The following is a 22,678-nucleotide window of genomic DNA, read 5'->3' on the forward strand; positions in this document are numbered from 1 at the left end:
AAGCAAAAGCATAGAGCAGGCTACACATTTGGGGCTGCCGGCAGAATTCCCAACAAAAGCTTCCAAAGGAATGTTCTATAGACGCTAACCAGCAGAGCAAAGAAAGCTTCTTTTTTAAAAACTAATTGTTGGTAACACAGTAAAAAGTTTCCTCTGCAAATGTGGCAGATGAAAGTTGAAAGAGATAGTAGGTCAAGAAAGCCGAACAATTAATGTCGAACAGAAATCAATACTGTCTTTCCAAAAAAACTATAATATTCGTTTATCAGTATTAGATTTCATTGCTTATTCCTTCGTCAACACTGAGGACTGCAGACTACAAGAGGACATTGTATTTGAGCTGGTGAAATAAAGTCACCTTGACGATGTGTGTTGCATTTAAAATGTAGTCACTGTTGGTGTCGAAGTTTCGATGTAGATCGTCAATTTTTCACTAAAGCTTGGCATAAATTGCAAACTTTCAGAAAACAACACTATCAAGTTTACAACTCCGTAACTCAGCCAGAAATATGATATCACAATTCTGTGAATTGCATCTGATAGTACACCTAAAGCGGACAAAATTGATAAGTTATACATGAATCTCTAAAAATTTAATGATGTGCAAATACAGGTTCTGCAGCACCTTTGCACGCAACGGAAGAAATTCACGTAATATATAAAGTCACATATCCAATTTGTCCGCTTTGAATGATCTAATGGATGCCGTTTACAGAACTGTGATATCTGTTCTTGACGGAGAGCTATTAATTTGTAAACTTCGTGCTTCCATCTTTTCTCGAACTTTCGAATTTTTGAAAAGCTTTTCAACAAAAATGAGAGCCTAAATCAAAATTCTGCTTGCAACAGTCACTAAAATTTACCTTTCTCTCTCAATTTCAACAAATTTCATAAAAATCGGTCCAGGGGTTATCTCAGAAAAGCGCTTCTGCGTTTTACATGTATTTGAATAGGCCGCGTCGGAGTTGGGCACGAGCTAAAGCTTCCTCTTAAGCTCCACTCACGGAGGAATGAATGAGCTCTCCCTTGAACATGCTGTCGAATAGAGTGCATACCGCCTGATATCACAATACGCAATACGTTTTGTTCGTAATTATTGTTCGCCATTGGTCGGCTGCCACCACTAACATTTCCGAAAACGCGATTGGCTTGCGTGTTCTCCTACAGATGATTCTAGCCTTGGATCTTTCCGTTAACGCGCCGCCTGATGTTCTCGTTTATTCATGGGCTTTATGTTGCCTAACCAATTTTACCGCAATGGGCGCTAGTGTGCCGTCAAGCTATGTTGCTGTATGAAGATGGAATGTGTGGTTTTGTTTCTTTATTTGTTTGTCTTTTGTTTATTCGCTTGGCGCGGCGAATGCTTCATTAACATAGCATCTAACGCGCCTCTTGCACGTCTTCCAGCGCCCAACTTTTTTCCGGTACTATGGAAAATTGTCCGCCCATTTCTGACGCAGCGGACGGTGGACAAGGTGGCCATCTATGCCAAAGGTAACGGTTCTTCCTAACAATTTTCAGTTTCCTTTATAACCTGACGTATATGCACAACAGTACGCACACTTAAAAACTCTAAGGGATAACCAACAAGCTGCAAAGTTCGCGCGTACGATGTTTAAACGACGGTGTGCTATCAGCACAAGTAAAGCGACGAGCGAATGCAGCGTCGTGGGTCTTGCGCCATATATACTGCGCTAATGCATGCTAAACTTGAGTTCTGCTTTTGTCTGTCCGTATGTAGCACACTTTGTGTTCCGCAGGTAACATTTCGCATTTTTTTCTAGCGACGCGTTACTTTTCTAGTTCTCTTTTACTTCTTTTCTTCAGCGGTGAGAATAATATGTGACAAGGAAGTTCTGAGTCTCCAGAAGAGCCGAACGTAGTTCCATATTTTTCGAATTACATCTGAATCAACAATTTTCGGTGCTGTGTATTCTTAAAAAATATATGGTTATATTTACGGCTTGGTTCTCACACAATTTATTGCATTTGTATAACTTCATTTGGTAATGGTAGACAGTAAAATTACTGACGAGTGTTACATTACTGACTAGTGCTACCAGTGTCAATGTTACTAGCGGGTCTCAGCTATCAGTACCAAACGCAATTAGCACCACCGATTAAAAAAATTAATAGCCTACAGCGCTTATATCGGACCAGCTCCGGCATATTCTAGAGTGGATCCGATATACGGGTATATGAGACACGGTTATAGCCTAGAAACTTTGTGTGCAATGATGCTAACTGCGTTTGGAATTATTATCTTCAGACAAAGTGAAGGTTAACCCGAATAAGCACATTATGTGATACTTGTGTTCGACTAATCTATTACTTAAGGCATGGGTATCATATATCGACAAAGCCTTTCTTCCCTTACACAAGGTTAATACAGTAAACGACGACAAAGGTGTTCCTTCCTCTTGTCTCTTTGCCTGTACCACAAGAAGTTTTGGAGGCATGATGAAGTCCATAAAAAAATCACAAGACATTTGAGCATTTTTTATTAGTAGTGAATCATCATGATCATCAGCCTGGTTACGCCCACTACACCGCAGAGGCCTCTCCCATACTTCTCCAACTACTCCGGTCATGTACTAACTGTGGCCCAGTTGTCCCTGCAAACGTCTTAATGTCATCCGCCCACCTAACTTGCTGCCGCCCCTTGCTACGCTTCCCTTCCCTTCGAATCCAGTCCGTAACCCTTAATGACCGTCGGTTACCTTCCCTCCTCATTACATGTCCGGCCCATGCCCATTTCAGTTTCTTGATTTCAACTAAGATGTCATTTAACCGCGTTTGTTCCCCCACCCAATCTGCTGTTTTCTGACCCCTTAACGTTACACCCATCATTCTTCTTTCCATAGCTCGTTGCGTCGTCCTCAATTTCAGCCGAACCCTTTTCGTAAGCCTCCAGGTTTCTGCCCTATAAATAAGTACTGGTAAGACACAGCTGTTATACACTTTTCTCTTGAGGGATAGTGGCAACCTGCTGTTCATGATTTGAGAATGCCTGCCAAATGCACCCCAGCCCATTTTTATTCTTCTGGTTATTTTAGTCTCATGATCCGGATCCGTGGTCACTACCTGCCCTAAGTAGATGTAGTCCCTTACCACTTCCAGTGCCTCGCTACCTACCGTAAACTGCTGTTCTCTTCCGAGACTGTTAAACATTACTTTAGTTTTCTGGAGATTAATTTTCAGATCCACCCTTCTGCTTTGTCTCTCCAGGTCAGTGAGCATGCATTGCAATTGGTCTCCTGAGTTACTAAGCAAGGCAATATCATCAGCGAATCGCAAGTTGCTAAGGTATTCTCCATCAACTTTTATCCCCAATTCTTCCCACTCCAGGTCTCTGAATACCTCCTGTAAACATGCTGTGAATAGCATTGGAGAGATCGTATCTCCCTGTCTGACCCCTTTCTTTATTGGGATTTTGTTGCTTTCTTTATGGAGGACTACAGTGGCTGTGGAGCCGCTATAGATATCTTCCAGTATTTTTACATATGGCTCATCTACACCCTGATTCCGTAATGCCTCCATGAGTGCTCAGGTTTCGACTGAATCAAACGCATTTTCGTAATCAATGAAGGCTATATATAAGGGTTGGTTATATTCCGCACATTTCTCTATCACCTGATTGATAGTGTGAATATGGTCTATTTTTGAGTAGCCTTTACGGAATCCTGCCTGGTCCTTTGGTTGACAGAAGTCTAAGGTGTTCCTGATTGTATTTGCGATTACGTTAGTAAATACTTTGTAGGCAACGGACAGTAAGCTGATTGGTCTCTAATTTTTCATGTCTTTGGCGTCCCCTTTCTTATGGATTAGGATTATGTTAGCGTTCTTCCAAGATTCCGGCACGTTCGAGGTCATGAGGCATTGTGTATATAGGGTGGCCAGTCTTTCTAGGACAATGTTCCCACCATACTTCAAGAAATCTGCTGTTACCTGATCCTCCCCAGCTGCCATCCCCCTTTGCACAGCTCCCAAGGCGTTCTTTACGTCTTCCGGCGTTACTTGTGGGATTTCAAGTTCCTCTGGACTATTCTCTCTCACCTTCTCGTCGTGGGTGTTACTAGTACTGTATAAATCTCTGTAGAGCTCCTCAGCTACTGGAACTATCTCATCCATATTAGTAACGATTTTGCCGGCTTTGACTCTTAACGCATGCACATGATTCTTGCCTATTACTAGTTTCATCTTCACCACTTGTAGGCTTCCTCCGTTCTTGAGAGCATCTTCAATTCTATCCATATCATACTTCCTTATGTCAGCTGTCTTACGCTTGTTGATTAACTTAGAAAGTTCTGCCAGTTCTATTCTAGCTGTAGGGTTAGAGGCTTTCATACATTGGCGTTTCTTGATGGGTTCTTTCGCCTCCTGCGATAGCTTACTGGTCTCCTGTCTAACGGAGTTACCACCAACTTCTATTGCGCACTCCTTAATGATGCCCATAAGATTGTCGTTCATTACTTCAACACTAAGGTCCTTTTCCTGAGGTAAAGCCGAATACCTGTCCTGTAGCTTGATCCGGAATTCCTCTAGTTTCCTTCTTATAGCTAACTCATTGATTGGCTTCTTATGTACCAGTTTCTTCCGTTCCCTCCTCATGTCTAGGCTAATTCGAGTTCTTACCATCCTATGGTCACTGCAGTGCAACTTGCCGAGCACGTGTACATCTTGTATGATGCCAGGGTTAGCGTAGAGTATGAAGTCGATTTCATTTCTAGTCTCACCATTCGGGCTCCTCCACGTCCACTTTCGGCTAACCCGCTTGCGGAAAAAGGTATTCATTATCCGCATATTATTCTGTTCCGCAAACTCTACTAATAACTCTCCCCTGGTATTCCTAGAGCCTATGCCATATTCCCCCACTGACTTGTCTCCAGCCTGCTTCTTGCCTACCCTGGCATTGAAGTCGCCCATCAGTATAGTGTACTTTTTGTTTTGACTTTACCGATCGCCGGTTCCACGTCTTCATAAAAGCTTTCGACTTCCTGGTCATCATGACTGGATGTAGGGGCCTAGACCTGTATAACCTTCAATTTGTACCTCTTATTAAGTTTCACAACAAGACCTGCCACCCTCTCGTTAATGCTATAGAATTCCTGTATGTTACGAGCTATATCCTTATTAATCAGGAATCCGACTCCTAGTTCTCGTCTCTCCGCTAAGCCCCGGTAGCACAGTACGTGCCCGCTGTTTAGCACTGTATATGCTTCTTTTGTCCTCCTAACCTCACTGAGCCCTATTATATCCCATTTACTACCCTCTAATTCCTCCAATAACACTGCTAGACTCTCCTCACTAGATAACGTTCTAACATTAAACGTTACTTGGTTCAGATTCCAATGGCGGCCTGTCCGGACAGCACGTTGAGCGCTAAAGCCACGCGCCAGCGGCCTCACGAGAAGGAGACGGTGGCGAATCGTTGTGCCACATCTTCGAAGAGACGGAAACGAGGGTTTACTACTGCAGCGTGACAAGTGCGAGCCTCTAGCAAGACCGCCGCAGGATGGATTCGGATACCTGCGGGGAAAGAGCAGTCCAAGCGCGAGGCACGAACATCTGTTGCCATGTAGAGCGCACGTTTGCGAGAGAGTCGGAAGCGCACGCTTGCGTGCACGGAAAACGTGGGAAGAAAACGCAGTTGTGAATACGAAAGCTTTAATGTCCATTTTAACGCCGCTCAGTTGTCCTTCAAGTTTTGCGCTGCCAGTAATGTTTTCTAGTTTTGATGCGGGGGATGTTATTGAGTTTTGCGAATACATTGGTGCGGGTTTCATTTTTTTACAGTTCCTACATTCTCATATTGGGTGTAGACCGGAATCATTTGGACGATATTGCTCAGAAATCAAGTCCATTTATTTAATATTTATTATTATTTAGTGTTTGCAACGTACAAGGCGCAAGCGATGAGACAGCGACGAAGCAGCAGCGGCCACTAAGACAAGCGGGGGCGCGCAGCAGCGGTCCAATGGGGGTGAGAGAGAGACATAGAGAGTGCGCGCCGGCTATCGAAAGCCCTCTCCCTTCACGCGCCCGCTCTGCTCTAAAGCCCCTGCTCCGGCGAGGAGCGCTCGTGGCGTTGGGTCGCAGCCAATCGGAATTGAGGTGCCGTTTAGCTGCTACTGATGCCGCCTTTTTTGCATCAAAAAATTATTCACTGTATGTTTTCTTCATGCGGTTGCAATAACTAACAAAGAATCGAGCCCCTGAAATCCCCTTATTTACTCACCTGTCACCTACTGGAAACGCAAGCCGTGGGACCGGAACAACCATACGCTTTCTTCTTTTTTGAGCTCATCTATCCATAAAGAAATGAGGAGTAGCTGGCGGCGTCTACCAGGCACCGAGATTTCCTTGCATACAATTTGAATAAATGTTACTCTTCAACTACACTCTAAGAAAAATCCCGGGGAAAACGGGAGTAACTGCGCCGTTAGTCCTAAAAAGGGCGCTTTCGTCCCTCAAAGGACTAACTGCATGAATGTGCGTGCCGCGTGCAAATTTCGGAGAGTAAGTGTTTAGTCCCTGCCCGAAAAGAGAGCAATGGGAGGACGAACAGCAACAGTTACTCCCCAGGCGCTTCGCTGTTTCCGTCCGTGTCATAGAGCGATGCGGCGACAACGGTATTGTCTATAAATCGTGAACGGTTCGAAGTTAGTGCATTTTCTATGGGGCTCTTGCATTGCCCAGGGGTCGCTGCGAAAAAGGTGCTAAAAAGCGCCCTCTGTCCTAAAATGGGTCGTACCAAGCTCGGTGGTCTGCTTCGGAAAGCACGTTTACAATATGGACCCGCCACTTTCGGTTGTGTTGTATCATGGCCTGCAGCGAATATCCGGTGCCGAAGATTTTTTCAGGGGTGGCACGCTGCGTAAAGGCAAGAAATTATGCAGTGCGGAATACCTGTATGCCGTTCAAGAATTAAGCGGCGAAGTTTTAGCGCGGTGTCAATCGCAAGTGAAGCGAGTCGCGTACGAAGTGGAACTTCAGGTTAGGTTTGCACGCTGCTAGATTCAGGCGCACAAACGCGAGGAAATGTTTGCTATAAATGAATCCACAGCAGCGATAAGCAGACATCATGTGTACGGAACTGCTCGAGCACACGATCGTACGCGCCGCGAAGGCAGCGGTCTTTCGACATGCCGCGAAACGGTGGGCCTCCTGCAATCTTTGTTGACTGCATGCCGCTAAACAAGTAGTTATGCCTGCGTTGTCGTTGCGGGCATCTGTCCCGTTTAGTAACTGGTAATAACTGATGCAATGCATATAATAATAATAATATATGGGGTTTTACGTGCCAAAACCACTTTCTGATTATGAGGCACGCCGTAGTGGGGGACTCCGGAAATTTTGACCACCTGGGGTTCTTCAACGTGCACCTAAATCTAAGTACACGGGTGTTTTCGCATTTCGCCCCCATCGAAATGCGGCCGCCGTGGCCGGGATTCGATCCCGCGACCTCGTGCTCAGCAGCCTAACACCATAGCCACTGAGCAACCACGGCGGGTTGCAATGCATATGAGCTCGCACGTACGTGCGAATCGCGCTGCAGCGCGAGCTCATGCGCTGCTCGCTTGACGTAGCTTTTAATGACAGCGCTCGAACATCGATCTGCTGTAATCAATACTACCTTGCTGCGCTGCCTCAACATGCTGACTTGAGGTCAAGTATGAGCACATTTAACTCTGTGCTGCTCGTAGTGGGGTAGTGAATTGTCACCGAATCAGCCCGGCCATTTGTGGTCATTTGCACACACCTGGTCACTTAACTACTTCGCATCGGTCGAATTGTTCATTGCCGCTGTGGCCGGGTCTCGAATCGTGAATTACCAGCCATGCCTGCTGCTATGTCGGTGTGCTGTCGGGACTGTAGGTGCAAAGGACCAAAATTTAGAACCCAGATAATCAAGCAAGCTTCAAGACAGGCGAAGCAGTCAGCATGGCGCGAAGTTTCGCTTACTCAGCGCGACGAACTGCAGCTATGCAGCGCGCCCGATGCTCCACTTCGTGAGGCCTTGAAGGAAAACAGTAGAATCTGATGTTGGGATTCAGGCCTTCTTGTTCATGGCAGCCCACGACGCAGAAGTAATGACGGTGACGCCTTCTCGAGGCTGGGCTAGGTCTCTCCGGATCGGCGTCACCGATTCCGTCTGCTCCCAGCCATACGTCCCACGGCACACGGAGAGCCCGTTTTCGTTAAACTATAGCTGCGGCGAGCTCGCAGCGTGGTCGGCATGGTCTGTGAGAAGTGACGAGCCTTTTCGCACTCGCAACAGGGCAGAAAAAAGTGCGAATCGACGCAAAAATCGGCCTAGAAACGTGCTTCGCCACAGCCAGGGCTCAATACGACCCAAGCTGGTACGACCCAGATGTCGTTTCCCTCGCCGCCACCAGGCGCCGCTACTATACCTCAAACTCCAGCGCAAGACGCCCATTGAACTACATGCAAAGCAGCACTTTGCCTCTTCGTCAAAAAATTACGTGAAACTTAAAACTGGAATGTGAGGAGGCACGCCCTTCGTGCGCACCCCATAAGTGAGCGATACACATTAAACGCACAAGTCATTGATGGACGGCTAGATTTTCTTGGTCAATAGTACTTAAGTTCCTTCCGTTCCAAGGAGGTTGTGAACTGAAGAGATGTGTAGCTGAAACGGCACACGCTAAGTGACAGAGAAATTGCCCTTCTCTGTCATCTTCGGTGCCCCGACTGCGAAACAAATCAGCCCGAATACTCGGGCTGATTTCTTTTCGCAGTCGCTTATGGTTGCAAGTACACTCAACGTTACACTCTCACTGCATAGCTTGCAGAAAATACGGAGTCACTTTGATATTGCCGCACTTGTGTTCCCATGCTTAACCTTGTCTAAATATCCCGTCTTGTCAACCAAGCGGCGTGGCGAAGTGGTTAGAGTACCTGACCTGTGAGCGAGAGGATGCGAGTTCGAATCCTGCTCTCGGGCACATTTTTTTTTTCACCTCATCAATTTTTGTTATTAGGGTATAAATGCCTGATTTAATTAATTCCACCTTTGCGGAGCATCGGAACGAATTACCGTTACTCCCTTAAGGACCATCGGGCAGGGGCAACTGTTAGTCCCCGAAGGAGTAAGCGCATGGGGAGTAACAGTTCATCCCATGTCAGTTCGTCCCCAAAAGGACTAATGGCTGTGGCAAATCAGTTAGTCCCCAAAAGGACTAACCTCCCTACCCCTTTTAGTCCTTTTTTTCTTAGAGTGTATGCGAATTTTATAATCAGTAATCTCAAAATCCAATCTAAACCCCTGGAGAAGCGCATTTACTGCACTGGTGAGTAAACGTACGTACATACATGCGCGTGGCTATCTCGTTCCCGGACGAAATGATCGAGGCTCTGTGAGCGAGGAGTAAGAAGCCTTTGTGATTATTTTTTTCTGCCTATTTGTTCAAGCAAGTAACAAGTAACGAAGCAAAGCAGTAATGCGCCGGTGTTTGTGAACTTTCAGTAGTACCTTGGCTGTTGGCGCGTTGTTCTGAGGATGTATGCGTAATTGGGTGCTTTTTGGCGATACCGCTATGCTCACGGAGGTCGCTCACACACGCAGATGGCTGGAAGGACGACTTGGTCAAGTACGTGGACCTGACCAAGCTGCCGGTCCAGTGGGGCGGATCTCTGACGGGACCTGACGGGGACCCGCGGTGTCCGCACTTGGTGTGCCCCGGCGGCGAGGTTCCCGACGAGTACCGCAAAGATCTCGCCTCCAAGCAGCTGTGGGGCCGCCAAGGGGTGCAGCAATTGAGCGTCGAGCGCCGTGACCGCTTCGAGCTCGCCGTGCTTGTGGAGCAGGCCGGCTCTCGGCTTATGTGGACTTTCCAAACGGCCAAGGGAGACCTGGCTTTCGGGTTGCGCTTCCGACCATCGCCACCCAGTGGCGCAGGTGGGGAGGAGCAGCTGCTCGAGGTGGATCGCGTTCCTTCCTGCAGCCTGATACCCGAGCATGGCTCACACGTCTGTACCAGGCCCGGAACCTGTGAGTGGCCTTCTCAGTCAGGACGGTATTGTAACCGTAGCACAATGGGCAAAACGAGGGTGTCGGATCTGCCCCAACCTGTTGCGTTGTCTGGTCGTGCGCGACGTCCAGGCAATATTTAATTGAAATTGAAACGCGCTTCGTCCACCAAACCCATTATTCATCAAGACTGTTGATGTATGGGCTTTTTTAGTGTACGTGTAGTTTTGATTGCTACAACATGATAACACTTTTTGCAAGTGCCACGAACAGAGTGAAAAGTCACCTAAAAGCGGAAGGTACCCAAAAAATAAATGTTTGTGTAAACAAGCCCGCTGAGGTACACTACAAAGGAGTGACTTCACAGGGTAACGCGGCGTGAGCAGTAAAGCGTTGAGGACGAATACTTACCGGAAAAGCGAACGTGCCAATAAACCGATAGCTCAAGTGCTCCTGACGGTGCCCGCGTCCTCTGGAACAACGCTAATCGGTGCGCGGATACCAAGGTGATGGCACTTATGACATCACCAATTGCAGAACTAATGATGTATGAGTGTTTATTATGGCGCAAGGGCCAATAATGTGCTAAGAGTGGCACACTTACCAAACTAAACGTTATGCAAATTTAAACGCCTTTGTGGAAGAAAATATTCATTTATCTTATGCTAGCTGCGCAGCAGTGCGCTCAAGAGCACCTCTTGAGGACACTGCAGCGAATGTGAAACTGCGCTGAATGTGAAAGTTGGTTAGGTGTAATGCTATACACTCTAAGAAAAAAAAGGACTAAGAGGGGTAGGGAGGTTAGTCCTTTTGGGGACTAACTGATTTGCCACAATCATTACTCCTTTTGGAACGAACTGACATGGGAGGAACTGTTACTCCCCATGCGCTTACTCCTTCGGGGACTAACAGTTGCTCTTGCCCGATGCTCCTCAAGGGAGTAACGGTAATTCGTTCCGATGCTCCGCAAAGGTAGAATTCATGAAATTAGGCATTTATACCCTAATAAAAAAATAAATGAGCTGAAAAAAAATGCCGAGAGTGGGATTCGAACTTACGTCCGCTCGCTTACAAGTCAGGTGCCCTAACCACTCCACCGCGCCGCTTTTTTTTTTCTTTCATGGTATTTATTACAGTAGCAACAACCCGATATTCACCAGTTGTGAATAGTCAGAGAATGGAGAGCACACTGAGAGTCACTCAGAGGAAAGGCATCGTTCATACTGTGGGTAGAAATGTGGTTTCACTTTAGAAGGGTGGTAAGGATAGGCACCTCACCAAAATGGGGTACCAGTCCGGCTGGGTATCAAGTTCATCATAAACCTGCTTTAGGTGTAGGGTCATTTGGATGAAATTCACCCTTGTAGGTACAACCGTTTCGGCGTTTCTGTCCATCATTCGCGTTTTCCATAAACTGTGCATTCCGATAAGAAAAAAACATATCAAAAGGTGCAGTATTATCAGCGGTCGGCAGCAGGTATCGGACAGTATGAGCGTTGATGTCAAAGTCTTTTTTTAAAGTCCGTTGGAGGACATCCCAAAATAGTATGGCGTCGGTGCAGCTAATAAAACAATGTTCAATCGTCTCTGGCACGTCACAAAGGCGACAGTTAAGACAGTTAACAGAAGAGACAAAGATACCCTTTTTCTGTAGCCATGTTTTAACCGGTATGGTTTCACTATGAAGTATATAAAAGAACGTTTTGCAGCAAGGGGATACATACATTTTACGAACTCGTTTTAGAACATCGTGACCTGGCCATTGAATGTATAGTGATCGGTAAAATGGAGGCGGAAAAAGCATGCACAATAGATCTTTGTATAACGTTTTACGCGACGCAGAGCACAAGTATTCAGTGGAAAACCGAACTGTCAGGAAACGAATCGCCAAGTAAACTTCTTGCATGAATCCCCACAAGCATAAACGCGAAGAAAAATTCGAAGAAACAATTAAGTCGGCTAACGCATTAACAAGTGTGACTTGCATGAATGACCGAAGTATAGGATCCGATGTATCGCGAAAAAAGAAGAAACGAGACACTATTTGCCGCACATAAAGATGCACTAAACCCAGCCCACCTTCACTAACGGGCCTGAAAATATTGTCTCGCCTCATGGGCTCAAAAGTTGAAGACCATACGAAGGTTGCAAAAATTCGGTGAAAACGTTGGATGTAGAGCCTGGCACAATGTATAACTTGCAATACATAGTAAATTTTTGTTGCCAAGAACTTATTGCAGGCCTCGGCTTTCCCAAAAATAGAAAGTCGGTGTGGAACGAATGTCTGTGCGTAACTTTGCAGGGCCGAAACTTGTTCTTTCCAATAGTGTGCGCTTAATTTATATGCGTCTAGCGGCACGCCGAGATACTTTGGCGAGACACCGGTCCAATTAACGCCTGCAAACTGTTCTGGTGTATAGCACCATGAACCAAACCATAAGCCTAAGCTTTTTGCGGAGTTCATTCGTGCTCCTGATACGCTGCTGCCAAATTCCTCTATTGTTGATACTACCTTTTCAACACTCGACTTATCCGTGCAGAAGAACGCTAAATCATCTGCATAAGCTAATCGCCATGGCACACCAATAACGCCAATAACTAATCGCCATGGCACACCCTGCAACACAAAATCACAATATATATATCGACCTTCAGTGTCTACATGGTAACTAAGTGCTGAACAAAATAGGCTCTTTTTCAGAAGCAGGAAACAACCCGCGGATAAACCAAGAGCGTGTGAAACGCAGACGTTATATTCAGACAGAAAAGGTCGCAAAGCCCTTTCTGTCTCGTCATCACTCTCAATCTTCGTCTCCTGCACGGCGACGAAGTCGAGGCGCTTCCTAGACAAAAGCCGGCGAAGCTGCGCCTGTCAACCGCGCCGCTTGGTTGACAAGAGGGGATATTTAGATGAGGTTAAGCATAGGAACGCAAGTGCGGCAATATAAAAGCGACTTCGTATTTTGTACAAGCTATGCAATGAGTGTCTAACGTTGAGTGTGTTCGCAACCATAAGTGACTGCGAAAAGGAATCAGCCCGAGTATTCTTAGGGTGATTTAAACTGAGGCACTACGCCATGTATACGTGTAGCGAGCTCAAACGGGGCACCGAAGACGACAGAGAAGGCCAATTTCTTTGTTGCTTAGCGTGTGCCGTTTGAGCTACACATCGCTTCAGTTCGCAACCTCCTTGGAACGGAAGGAACTTAGGTACTATTGACCAAGAAAATCTAGCCGTCTATCAATGACTTGCGCGTTTAATTTGTATCGCTCACTTATGGGGTGCGCACGAAGGGCATGGCTCTTCACATTCCAGTTTTAAGTTTTACGTAATTTTCTCACGAGGAGGCAAGGTGCTGCTTTGCATGTAGTTCAATAGACAAAGCACGAACTTCGAACCATTCACGATTTATAGCCAATACCGTTTCCGCCGCATTGCTCCATGACACGCACGAAAACAGCGATGTGCCTGGGGAGTAACTGTTGCCGTTCGTCCTCCCATTGCTCTCTTTTCGAGCAGGGACTAAACACTTAGTCTCCGAAATTTGCACACAGCACGCACATTCATGCAGTTAATCCTTTGAAGGACGAAAGCGCCCTTTTTAGGACTAACGGCGCAGTTACTCCCGTTTTCCCCGGCATTTTTCTTAGAGTGTACCTCTATCTCGATACTACATCCATTGCTATAACGCGTTCTGCGGCATTTGCAGCGGTGAATCTGATCGTGGGTAACTTTTTGCTTACTTATCAGGTGTACTTCGTTATATGCAATGAAACACGCAGGTTGCTTCCCTATTTAGGCATAAATATAACATCTCTAACCAGCGAGTAAATGTGTCGAATGTATGAACGTCTTAAACTTTTCAATGTTCCTAAAATGTCCAAGTGCAATTGAACATGTAACTTAGTAATGCCAAAGGTTGGGCTAGTTGGTCCTGTTTGATTAAAGGGAAAACAGCGTGACTTCTCGAACGAGCACAAGAAACCAAGAAACACAGACAAGGAAAAGCACTTGTCCTTGACTGTGTACTGTGCTTTTTTTGTCATCCGAGAAGTCACGCTGTTATACCTTTAATCACAATAATGAACACCTCAGCAAATAAAAACATAGGAGCATTTGATTTCTGAATCGAACGATATATATAGCTTACCGCAGCAGCTGCGATCACTCATTGCCGTAGAAACATTGACGGTAGCCACAAACTACTCTGCAAGTTGCATGGTAGAACATGGAATAAGAAAACAATTCGGTGCATGTAGACAGGAGACTTGCAGCGGATTTTGGTGACAGACGTGACCTGGAACCGTCATCCCAGGCAGTGGAGAAATGCGACATGGCGATACCACCGACCACATTATCTAAACCTTGAGAAGTCATAAAGGTATTGGGTAACATCACGTGCGTCTGAATGCACTGCTTAGCGTTCAGCGATGAACGTCGCAACTCGGTTGATCTATGCCAAGTGCTCGTAGCGAAGAAAGTAAGAGTACACAGAACAGCAAAGAGCTAAAGAAAACTAGTCACATTAAAAGGGATAAGAAATCAAATAAATGAATTTGGTTCATTTAAGGAATGATGCGCTTACGTCGTCTATTTGTTTCGGGGACCATATTTATGTAGCGCTCGGTGTATCGTTCCAGAATTCCGTCGCGAATAAAGCCGGTAATAGGCGCATCGGTAGCGGTAGTACGGATGGTTATACCTATTCGAGACGAGTTATATGTGTGCTGCTTTATGTTGCGTTACGTCGAGAGATAACGTAGAAATGCAAGTATACGGAATGCCTCAATAAAGCCCTCTTCTGTAATAAACCCAATCTGGTGCGTCTGACCATTGGTGCACGAGCGAAGGGCCAAATTGGCTGGCGTATGCTGCCTGAAGCAGCGTCAGGCAGCATACACGGCTCGAAGGAGGCTTATTCGTCTGCGACAGAACGGTGGCGCCATCTTTCAGTGCACGGCGCGTTGTGTTTGACAGTGGCTAATCAGAAGGCACCACCGTCAAGGTCGTCAAGAGAATGGACAGTTTTAGTTACACCTACGTAGAGGCTTTGCGTACGTAGAGCTTCTACGTGTCAGCAGTGCGCATGCGTAAAACGTAGCGGGCGCGCCCTCGTCTCACGGACGTACGTGAGATTCAATTCTATGCGTGCGTTTCTTGCGCGCGTACACAGCTTCGCGTGGGAGTTCCGCGAGATCACGAACAAGCGACAGCGGGCCGCGCGCGCGCAGACGGCTTGCATTGAAACACGGCGACAGGATCGAATTGGCTACCGCCGTGTTCACATTTCCCGATAGATGGGGCTACGGGGTCCCTATTGGCGTGCGTCGCGTACGTGTAGCTAAAAGCGTTTCAGATGGCGTGCACGTAAGGTACAGTCGAGCGCGATTTGAAGGTTATCGCGCGAGCGTCGACCGGGAACGCGAACAGCGCCATGGCTCAGAATTCTCTGCCGAGGCAAGGGAGGTATCAGGCCTGCTTCCCTCACTCTTTTTGCTGTTCCTTCAGCAGCCGTCACTCCCTGCTGCGCTATCAGTTTCTTTTTCTTTTTTTTTTTGGTTCTGCGAACAGGCACTGATCGTAGTGCGCATGACGTATTCTTCGGTATTATCTGAAATTGGACGTTACGAAGCTGTATCTAGCCTATGTAACGTCATTGCTGCTGAGCCAGGAAGAATGGGTGACCAAGAACATTAGCTTAAGCCCGCGAAGATACGAGGTAACCAAGTCCACACTTTATCGCAACAAATGGAAAGCTTAGAATAGAGAGAAAGGGCGGTGAGTTTGTCGCGGGGTGATGGTTGTTGTATGTAACAGCGAACGAGGGAGAGAAGAGTGCGAAATCATGATTTTTCCTGTCCCGAAACCGGCCGCCAGGTGCCTGGAGTGCTGGGCGGGACGACGCTCGCGCGATAACCTTCAAATCGCGCTCGACTGTACGTAGGCTTTTCACGTTTGCGTACGTGAAGCCTCTACGTACGTGTAACTAAAACTGTCTAATGTCCGAACTTTGCTGCCAAGGTGCGATAAAGCGTAACGAAAGGCTACAACAGTTCAGTGAAGGGGGCAAATGGGTTAGAAACGGCTGCTCGTTCGCCATTACAAAAATTAACGTTGAATATAAATTCGCCTATGGAGTTCATCTCCGGCCTAAAGTAACTATATGGGAAGTCGATGTCTATAGAGTCGCCTGCAGCGAATTTCTATAGGAAGTGTAAAGCGACTCCCCTTTAGAAATCTACCTATTTATTTTATTTATTTATTTATTTGATACTGTCAACCCCGTTGTTGGGGTCATTACAGGGAGGGTGATGTGTCAAGAATACATGATACATAATTTTCTTTCTATGTAACATACAAATGCACTGGCGCTCTTGGAAGTCAACAAAGCAAATAACAGTAGTTATACAAAGAAAAATCAACGAAAGTGCTCGCAGCAACAATTTAGTATACATTCTCGTAAAAGAAAGTATCCAACGCATTTTCAAATTCGGCAGAGCCCTCGTTGCTCACAACTGCATCAGGCAATCTGTTCCACATTTCAATTGTGTCAGGAAAAAAGGAGAAACGAAAAGCATCAGTACGTGTTAAATAAGGTTGAATAGCTCTGCTATTGTTTAGACGATCGCATCTCCGTCCTGGGGGTTGTAGATATAGATCCTTGTTTATTTTCGTTCGCCCACTCATGATTTTAAAAAGAAACTTTAGCCTATGCTTACTTCTGCGTTCCTCCAGAGGCTCTAGTTCACACGATTTTAACAAGGCTGTAACAGACTCCATGCGTCGGTATTTACCGCATATGGAACGGACTGCCAATCTTTGTATTCTTTCTATTTTTGCTTTCAGGACTTTCTGATGAGGGGACCACACAACACAAGCGTACTCCAAGACTGGTCGTACAAAAGTTTTGTAGGCTGTTAATTTCACGTCCCGTGTAGCGCATTCCAGTTTTTTCTTTAAAAAGTATAGTTTTTGGTTTGCCTTAGAACATATATTATCAACGTGTGAGTGCCATTGCAATGTGTGCATAATACTGACTCCTAAGTATTTGAAAGAAGCTGCATTATTCAGAGGATGGTTTCCGATGTGGTATATGAAGGAAAATTTGCTCCTGCTTGAGCGAATATGCGTAAATGTTGTTTTGCTATAGTTTATTTCCATGTCCCATGTTAAACACCACTCGTCTAATGCCTGTAAGCATCTATTTAGATTAATTTGGTCATCTTCGCAACCTATTGGCGAATAAATCAAACAATCATCAGCAAAAAGTTTCATTTTAACAGGCGGTTCGACTAGTGCACCGATATCATTAACAAACAACAAAAAAAGTATTGGTCCCAAAACGGAACCTTGGGGAACCCCAGAGTACACACGCAATGGATTTGAAATGCAATCCTCAATCCTTACGGACTGTTGACGCATAGATAAATAGGCCTCTATCCATTGTATTACTTCTTTACCTATTCCTATTTTATCGAGCTTAAAAAGTAATTTACGGTGAGAAACCTTATCGAAAGCTTTCCTAAAATCAACGCTTATTACGTCTGTTTGTAGGTGTGCATCCATGTTCAGGTAGAAATCATGGAGTGTTTCTGTTAACTGTGTCACCGTAGAAAGACCGCTCCTAAATCCATGCTGAATTGTGGAAAGTAACTCGTTAGTGTCAAGAAAACTAATAATATGCTTTGCAATAACGTGTTCTAGAGCCTTGCAGCAAACTGACGTCAGGGATATGGGTCGGTAATTGTTTACTTGCATACGGTTGCCACCTTTAAAAACAGGGATTACTATTGCATTGCGCCGGTCTTGTGGAAGTGAACGAGTTTCAATTGACTTCGCATATATTATCTCTAAGTAAAAGGAAACGCATTCGGCATATCGTTTCAAAAATTCAGTTGGTAGACCATCCGGTCCGCTTGCCTTCTTCGCGTCTACTTCAAGAAGCAATTGTAAAACACCTTCACGGCTGACAATAACTGATTCCATTGCGGTCCTCATGTCGCCGTTCATGTATTCGCCTATCTTATCACCTTTGTCTGTCGTATAAACAGATTGAAAGAAGCGATTGAAAGCATCAGCTAAGTCTTCAACTCGTGTCAGGACTTTCCCTTCATGTTCGATCTGTTCAACTTTTTCCTTTCTTTCACTGAAGTAACGCCAAAATTTGTGTGGTGAACATTTAAGAAAGTTGGCAAGCGTGTGATCAAAGAACTGTTTTTTCGATTTCACAAGAGCTTCTTTCATCTCAATTATTATAGCTGCAACTTCCATCGCTCTCACTTTCTGTTTTCGTAGTCTTTTAATTTTCCGTTTCATATGGATAATGCTGCCTGTTATCCAGGGGTTTCGTTTGCGCGTTTTCTTAATACGAGTTGGAACAAAGTGCTCGACGCAAGCTATGATGCTACTTTTAAATCTTTGCCACAGTTGTTCCACAGACTCGCTCTTCGATGCCTGCTCGAAGTAACTAAACTGTAATTCTAAAAAATCTATGATGGCGGTGTCATCTGCATTTTTAAAGTCTTTTACTTTTACCGGTAGAAACGGTCTCCCTATACTGCCCACATTGGTCTGCATGTCCAAAGACAACATTTTATGGTCTGATATGCCCTCCAATATATCTAATGCATAATCTATTATGTTGTGCGATAGGAAAACAAGATCCAATAATGACTTTGACTTCTCTGTAACTCTAGTTGGTTCTTGAACAATTTGTTCGAAGCCATGACAAAATTTTATTTCCAAGAGCTTTTCCGAGCTAACTGTTTCTGTCTCGCCGGGCAATAAACTTTGCCAATTAATGTGCGGCAAATGAAAGTCCCCAGCCATTATCAGCCTCGTGTTCCTGTTAACATGGTCAACCAAGAATTCGCTTAGCAGTTCCAGAAACGCTGGCGAAGACGCAGGTGGTCTGTATACTACGCCAATGAAGTACGTTCTGTTTTCGAATGTAAGCTTACACCATACACTTTCGGGAACATTAGATTCAATCGTAGAAGCATGGACGGAATTTTTAACTATGATGGCAGCACCACCGCCTCGTGAATCTCTGTCCCACCTAAAGAATTTGTACTCGCGTATGAATTTGTAATTCATACGCGATATATGTTCAATAGAAGGAGTATTCATGTCTATTGCACTAAATTCTTTAGAGTAATTTCAATGCAGTTTCTATAGGAGTTCCTTTGTGAACTGTATATAGAATTTGGTAGATTCATATGCAATAAATTCTTAATATAACGTGTACTGGCATCATCAGTGGCGTAGCTAGGTCGTCTGGCACCCGGGGCCGATAGCTCTTCTGTCACCCCCCCCCGGGTGTAGTCGAGGAAGGCGAGGATATCGACAATGTTCCGGTGTCATCAGACGTATATGACAACCCCCCCCCCCCCTACTGCCCCGTGCACCCCCCCCCCCCCCGGCTCGCTTGAGAAAGTGCGACAGTTTTGTTCTTCTGCAGTTGTGTTGCGTAGCCCTGACGAAGGACCGTGGTCTGCAGGATCTGCAGACGCCACTTCATTGGTAACAGAAAAAACAACGTTGCGAACCATCCTGCTTATGTGCCATCGATATCTCCACCTTTTAACAGACGTCCGCCTCCGCTTGACTCAACAAGTGGAACGGAGAGATTTGGCAGGTCAGCTTAACCAAACAGTTTGGTTGTTTATGAATTCAAAATCCTGTTCTAGAGCATCGTTGTATCGCGAGCTCATTTCTACTTTCGGTATTTTATATGTCCTGCGCCGATACAACAAGCACGCTTCGCAATGTGCTGAGCCTTCTCGACTGCGTTTTTCAAATGTGAGCAATAAATTTGCTGCAGGAGCACTGGATGAGTAATTGCGAAGTAACGCACTTGAGTAAAGAAAAAAAAATGTCGGGCTTATTTACATTTATTTGAGTGCGCTTGTTGCTCGAAGCGTCTGCGAAAAGTTCAAATTAAGGTACTGAGCGATGCTGTAGCTCCTGCGAGAAAGAAAGATGCAGCGCGTAGGCACTGTAGGAAGCTTACTTTCGTTATGATCACATGCTGTTTGCTGTCTTGGAAAACGCTTTCTGTTTGCTGCCCTGGAAAAGGCCATGAAAGGATTTACTCTCTGTAAATAATTTCGAGACAAAATATTACGATAAAATACATAAAGATGTAGGAGATACATCTTGTGTTGTGTTCAGGACATATTTAATACGAACAGTGGCGTAGCTAGGTCGTCTGGCACCCGAGGCCCTTAGCTCTTCGGTCACCCCCCCTGAGTGTAGTCGAGGAAGGCGAGGATGTCGACAATTTTCGGGTGTCTTCAGACGTATATGACACCCCCCCTACTGGCCCCGTGCACCCGGGGCCCACGGCCCCCCGGCCCCCCCTGTTGCTACGCCACTGGGCATCACTCGTGCTAAATTCCATAGAGTAATTTTAACTGACCTTCTAAATATTTTTTTCTCTAATCTATCCGTATCAGTGATTTAGTCAAAAAAAAATTTATTAATCGCGAACGTATTGACGACGTATGTACGGAATTCTAAATGCTGGATTTTGTCGAATCTGTACATATTTTCTAACGCAACCAGTATTTAGATTCGGTCTGAAGCCTCACAAGAGGGTCGCACCTATACCTGCGAACGTGCGAAATTTAAAATGCATAATATCTCCCAACATGACACAGAGGTGAGGGGTCAGTTGTACAGAGCTTTTGTTTTCCTTGGGGCCGAGTTAAAATGGCATGCCCGTTCCCGCCGTACTCGTGCAGCAGGCATGCTGCACGCGGGGTGTCGTGTGCGGTCGGCCGTGCGGACGTCACGTAGAACGGCTATCAACTTTTTACCTTGTGCGTCAGCCACACGTCCGCTCTCATCTCATTCGCTCATCCAAGACGGCAGCGGTCTTCAGAGCGAACATGGCGCTTGCTCGGAGCGGGCATGAGGCCACCGTAAACGGGCACTTTCAGGCATGTCATGCTCTGCCATGTCAAGCGATGACGTATGTCCTTTTCGTCTGTGCAACATGTGTCTGCAGGAGACCTTGAGGAAACCGTTTCTGTTGTAAAAGACAATCAGCGAGTTGTTTGATCAAGCCGTTTAAAATTCGCGGAAATTGTTCATAGCTACCGACGTGCACCTCATTGCGAGTATGGAGAGCGGGCCTTCATCAGGATAAGCGCAGATCGATTCAGCAGGTCGGGATCACGTAAACGTCTTGAAGCGAGCATATCAGCGCTCTCTTCGGCGATAAGAATGAGACTTGGAAGTAGCCCAAAATTGGCGCTTCAGTCTTTTTCCGCCATCACTCGCCGCGGTGGCTCAAAGGCGTTCTGCTGCTGAGCACGAGGGGACGAGTTCGACTCCCAGCCGCATTTCGATGTGGACGAAACGCAAAAGCGCTCGTCTACAAAAGATTTAGGCGCGCGTTAAGGAAACCCAGGTGGTAAAAATTAATCAGGAGCCCACCATTAACGCCGTCTCTCACAGTCCCAGTTTTTCTTTGGGAGTTTAAACCCCCGAAATAAATCAAACCATTTTTCTCATCATCAGCGAAACTTCTGCGTCACAGACAAGACAAAGCGAATGCTTCAACAGTTGCACAAGTGGCTACACTCACTCTCTTAGAAAGCAGGAGTGCGCGTAATAAAAAAAAATAACTTGCTATTAAGCGGCATCATATTTGCTGAAGGATACACTGGTAGCGCATAAATGACCATCACAACGAACTAATAAACAATGCTCAAATAAGGGATGTCGCTTAGCCGACGGTTCGATAAGTGCACTTGCCTTTCATTTCGAAAGTGCCTCACCCGAATAGCGCCTCGGTCGCATGTACGAAACGTTTCCTTGAGGCCACGAAGACAGGGAATGCAGAAATTCGCTATCTCCTTTAATGAACTCAAATGTACAGAACTAATGGTGTGCCGCAATTGAGAAAATTGCCGTGTTTCGTTTCAACTGTCCACTTTTCGTGGCTGTACGCGGCCTTGCTGCAGCATTCCTGAATGCGGCAGGCAATGGGCGAGTAATTGGCGTGCGTGAGAGCGAGCTGCCAAGTTGCGCAAACTTTCCCCCACGGGAATAAGTGTCATGCGTGCAAGACAAATGATCTTTTTACGTTTCTCCCAAGGTCGTTCAGATTGTTCGTTGATCAAACGTGTGAGACGTGACTGCAGCATTGGGTACGTTCGTCGCATGAACGCCCTTGTCAGCACGAAACGTAACACTTTATAGGGCCGCAGATTTTATGATGAATCGGCCATTCAATAGAACTCGCGATGTAAACAAATTCGTATATGATCACGCTACGGCACGCTGACCTTGGAAACAGCCCCATGTGTTTCGAAGTCGGAATACCCAGTCGCTGGCATAGTACGAAACCCCGTTTCCGGCGCCATTTGAAATCGTTGCTGTTACTTGTACTGCTGACAGTTTACTTGTACTGCTGACAGATACCGCAATGATGGAGTAGTGGTTTTCACGTTGTGCCACTAAAGCTCTATGGCGCGGAATGAATCTCCAGGCCACGGCGGCCACGTTTTGGTGGAACTGAAATGCAAGTACGCCTGCGTACCGTCCATTGGGCGCAAGCTAAAGAATCTCACTTGGTCAACATTTATCTGGAGTACCCCACTAAGGCGTGCCTCACAATCATATCGTGGTTTTCGCACATAAAACCAGAGAGTGTATTAATTTTTCTCTGTTTA

General features: G+C 45.9%; 1 protein-coding gene across 1 annotated transcript in view; it reads left to right on the forward strand.

The window, feature by feature from the left end:
• The window catches only part of LOC135915731 (SEC14-like protein 2), a 69,380-nt gene that overhangs the window by 24,829 nt on the left and 21,873 nt on the right, over window positions 1-22,678 (forward strand). The window contains exons 9-10 of the mRNA XM_065448855.2: window positions 1,408-1,494; window positions 9,590-10,015. Coding sequence (XP_065304927.1) covers window positions 1,408-1,494; window positions 9,590-10,015 — 513 coding nt within the window. The remainder of the gene's footprint in view (window positions 1-1,407; window positions 1,495-9,589; window positions 10,016-22,678) is intronic.

The sequence above is a fragment of the Dermacentor albipictus genome, unplaced genomic scaffold (genome assembly GCF_038994185.2).
Source record: "Dermacentor albipictus isolate Rhodes 1998 colony unplaced genomic scaffold, USDA_Dalb.pri_finalv2 scaffold_22, whole genome shotgun sequence".
NCBI lineage: Eukaryota > Metazoa > Arthropoda > Arachnida > Ixodida > Ixodidae > Dermacentor > Dermacentor albipictus.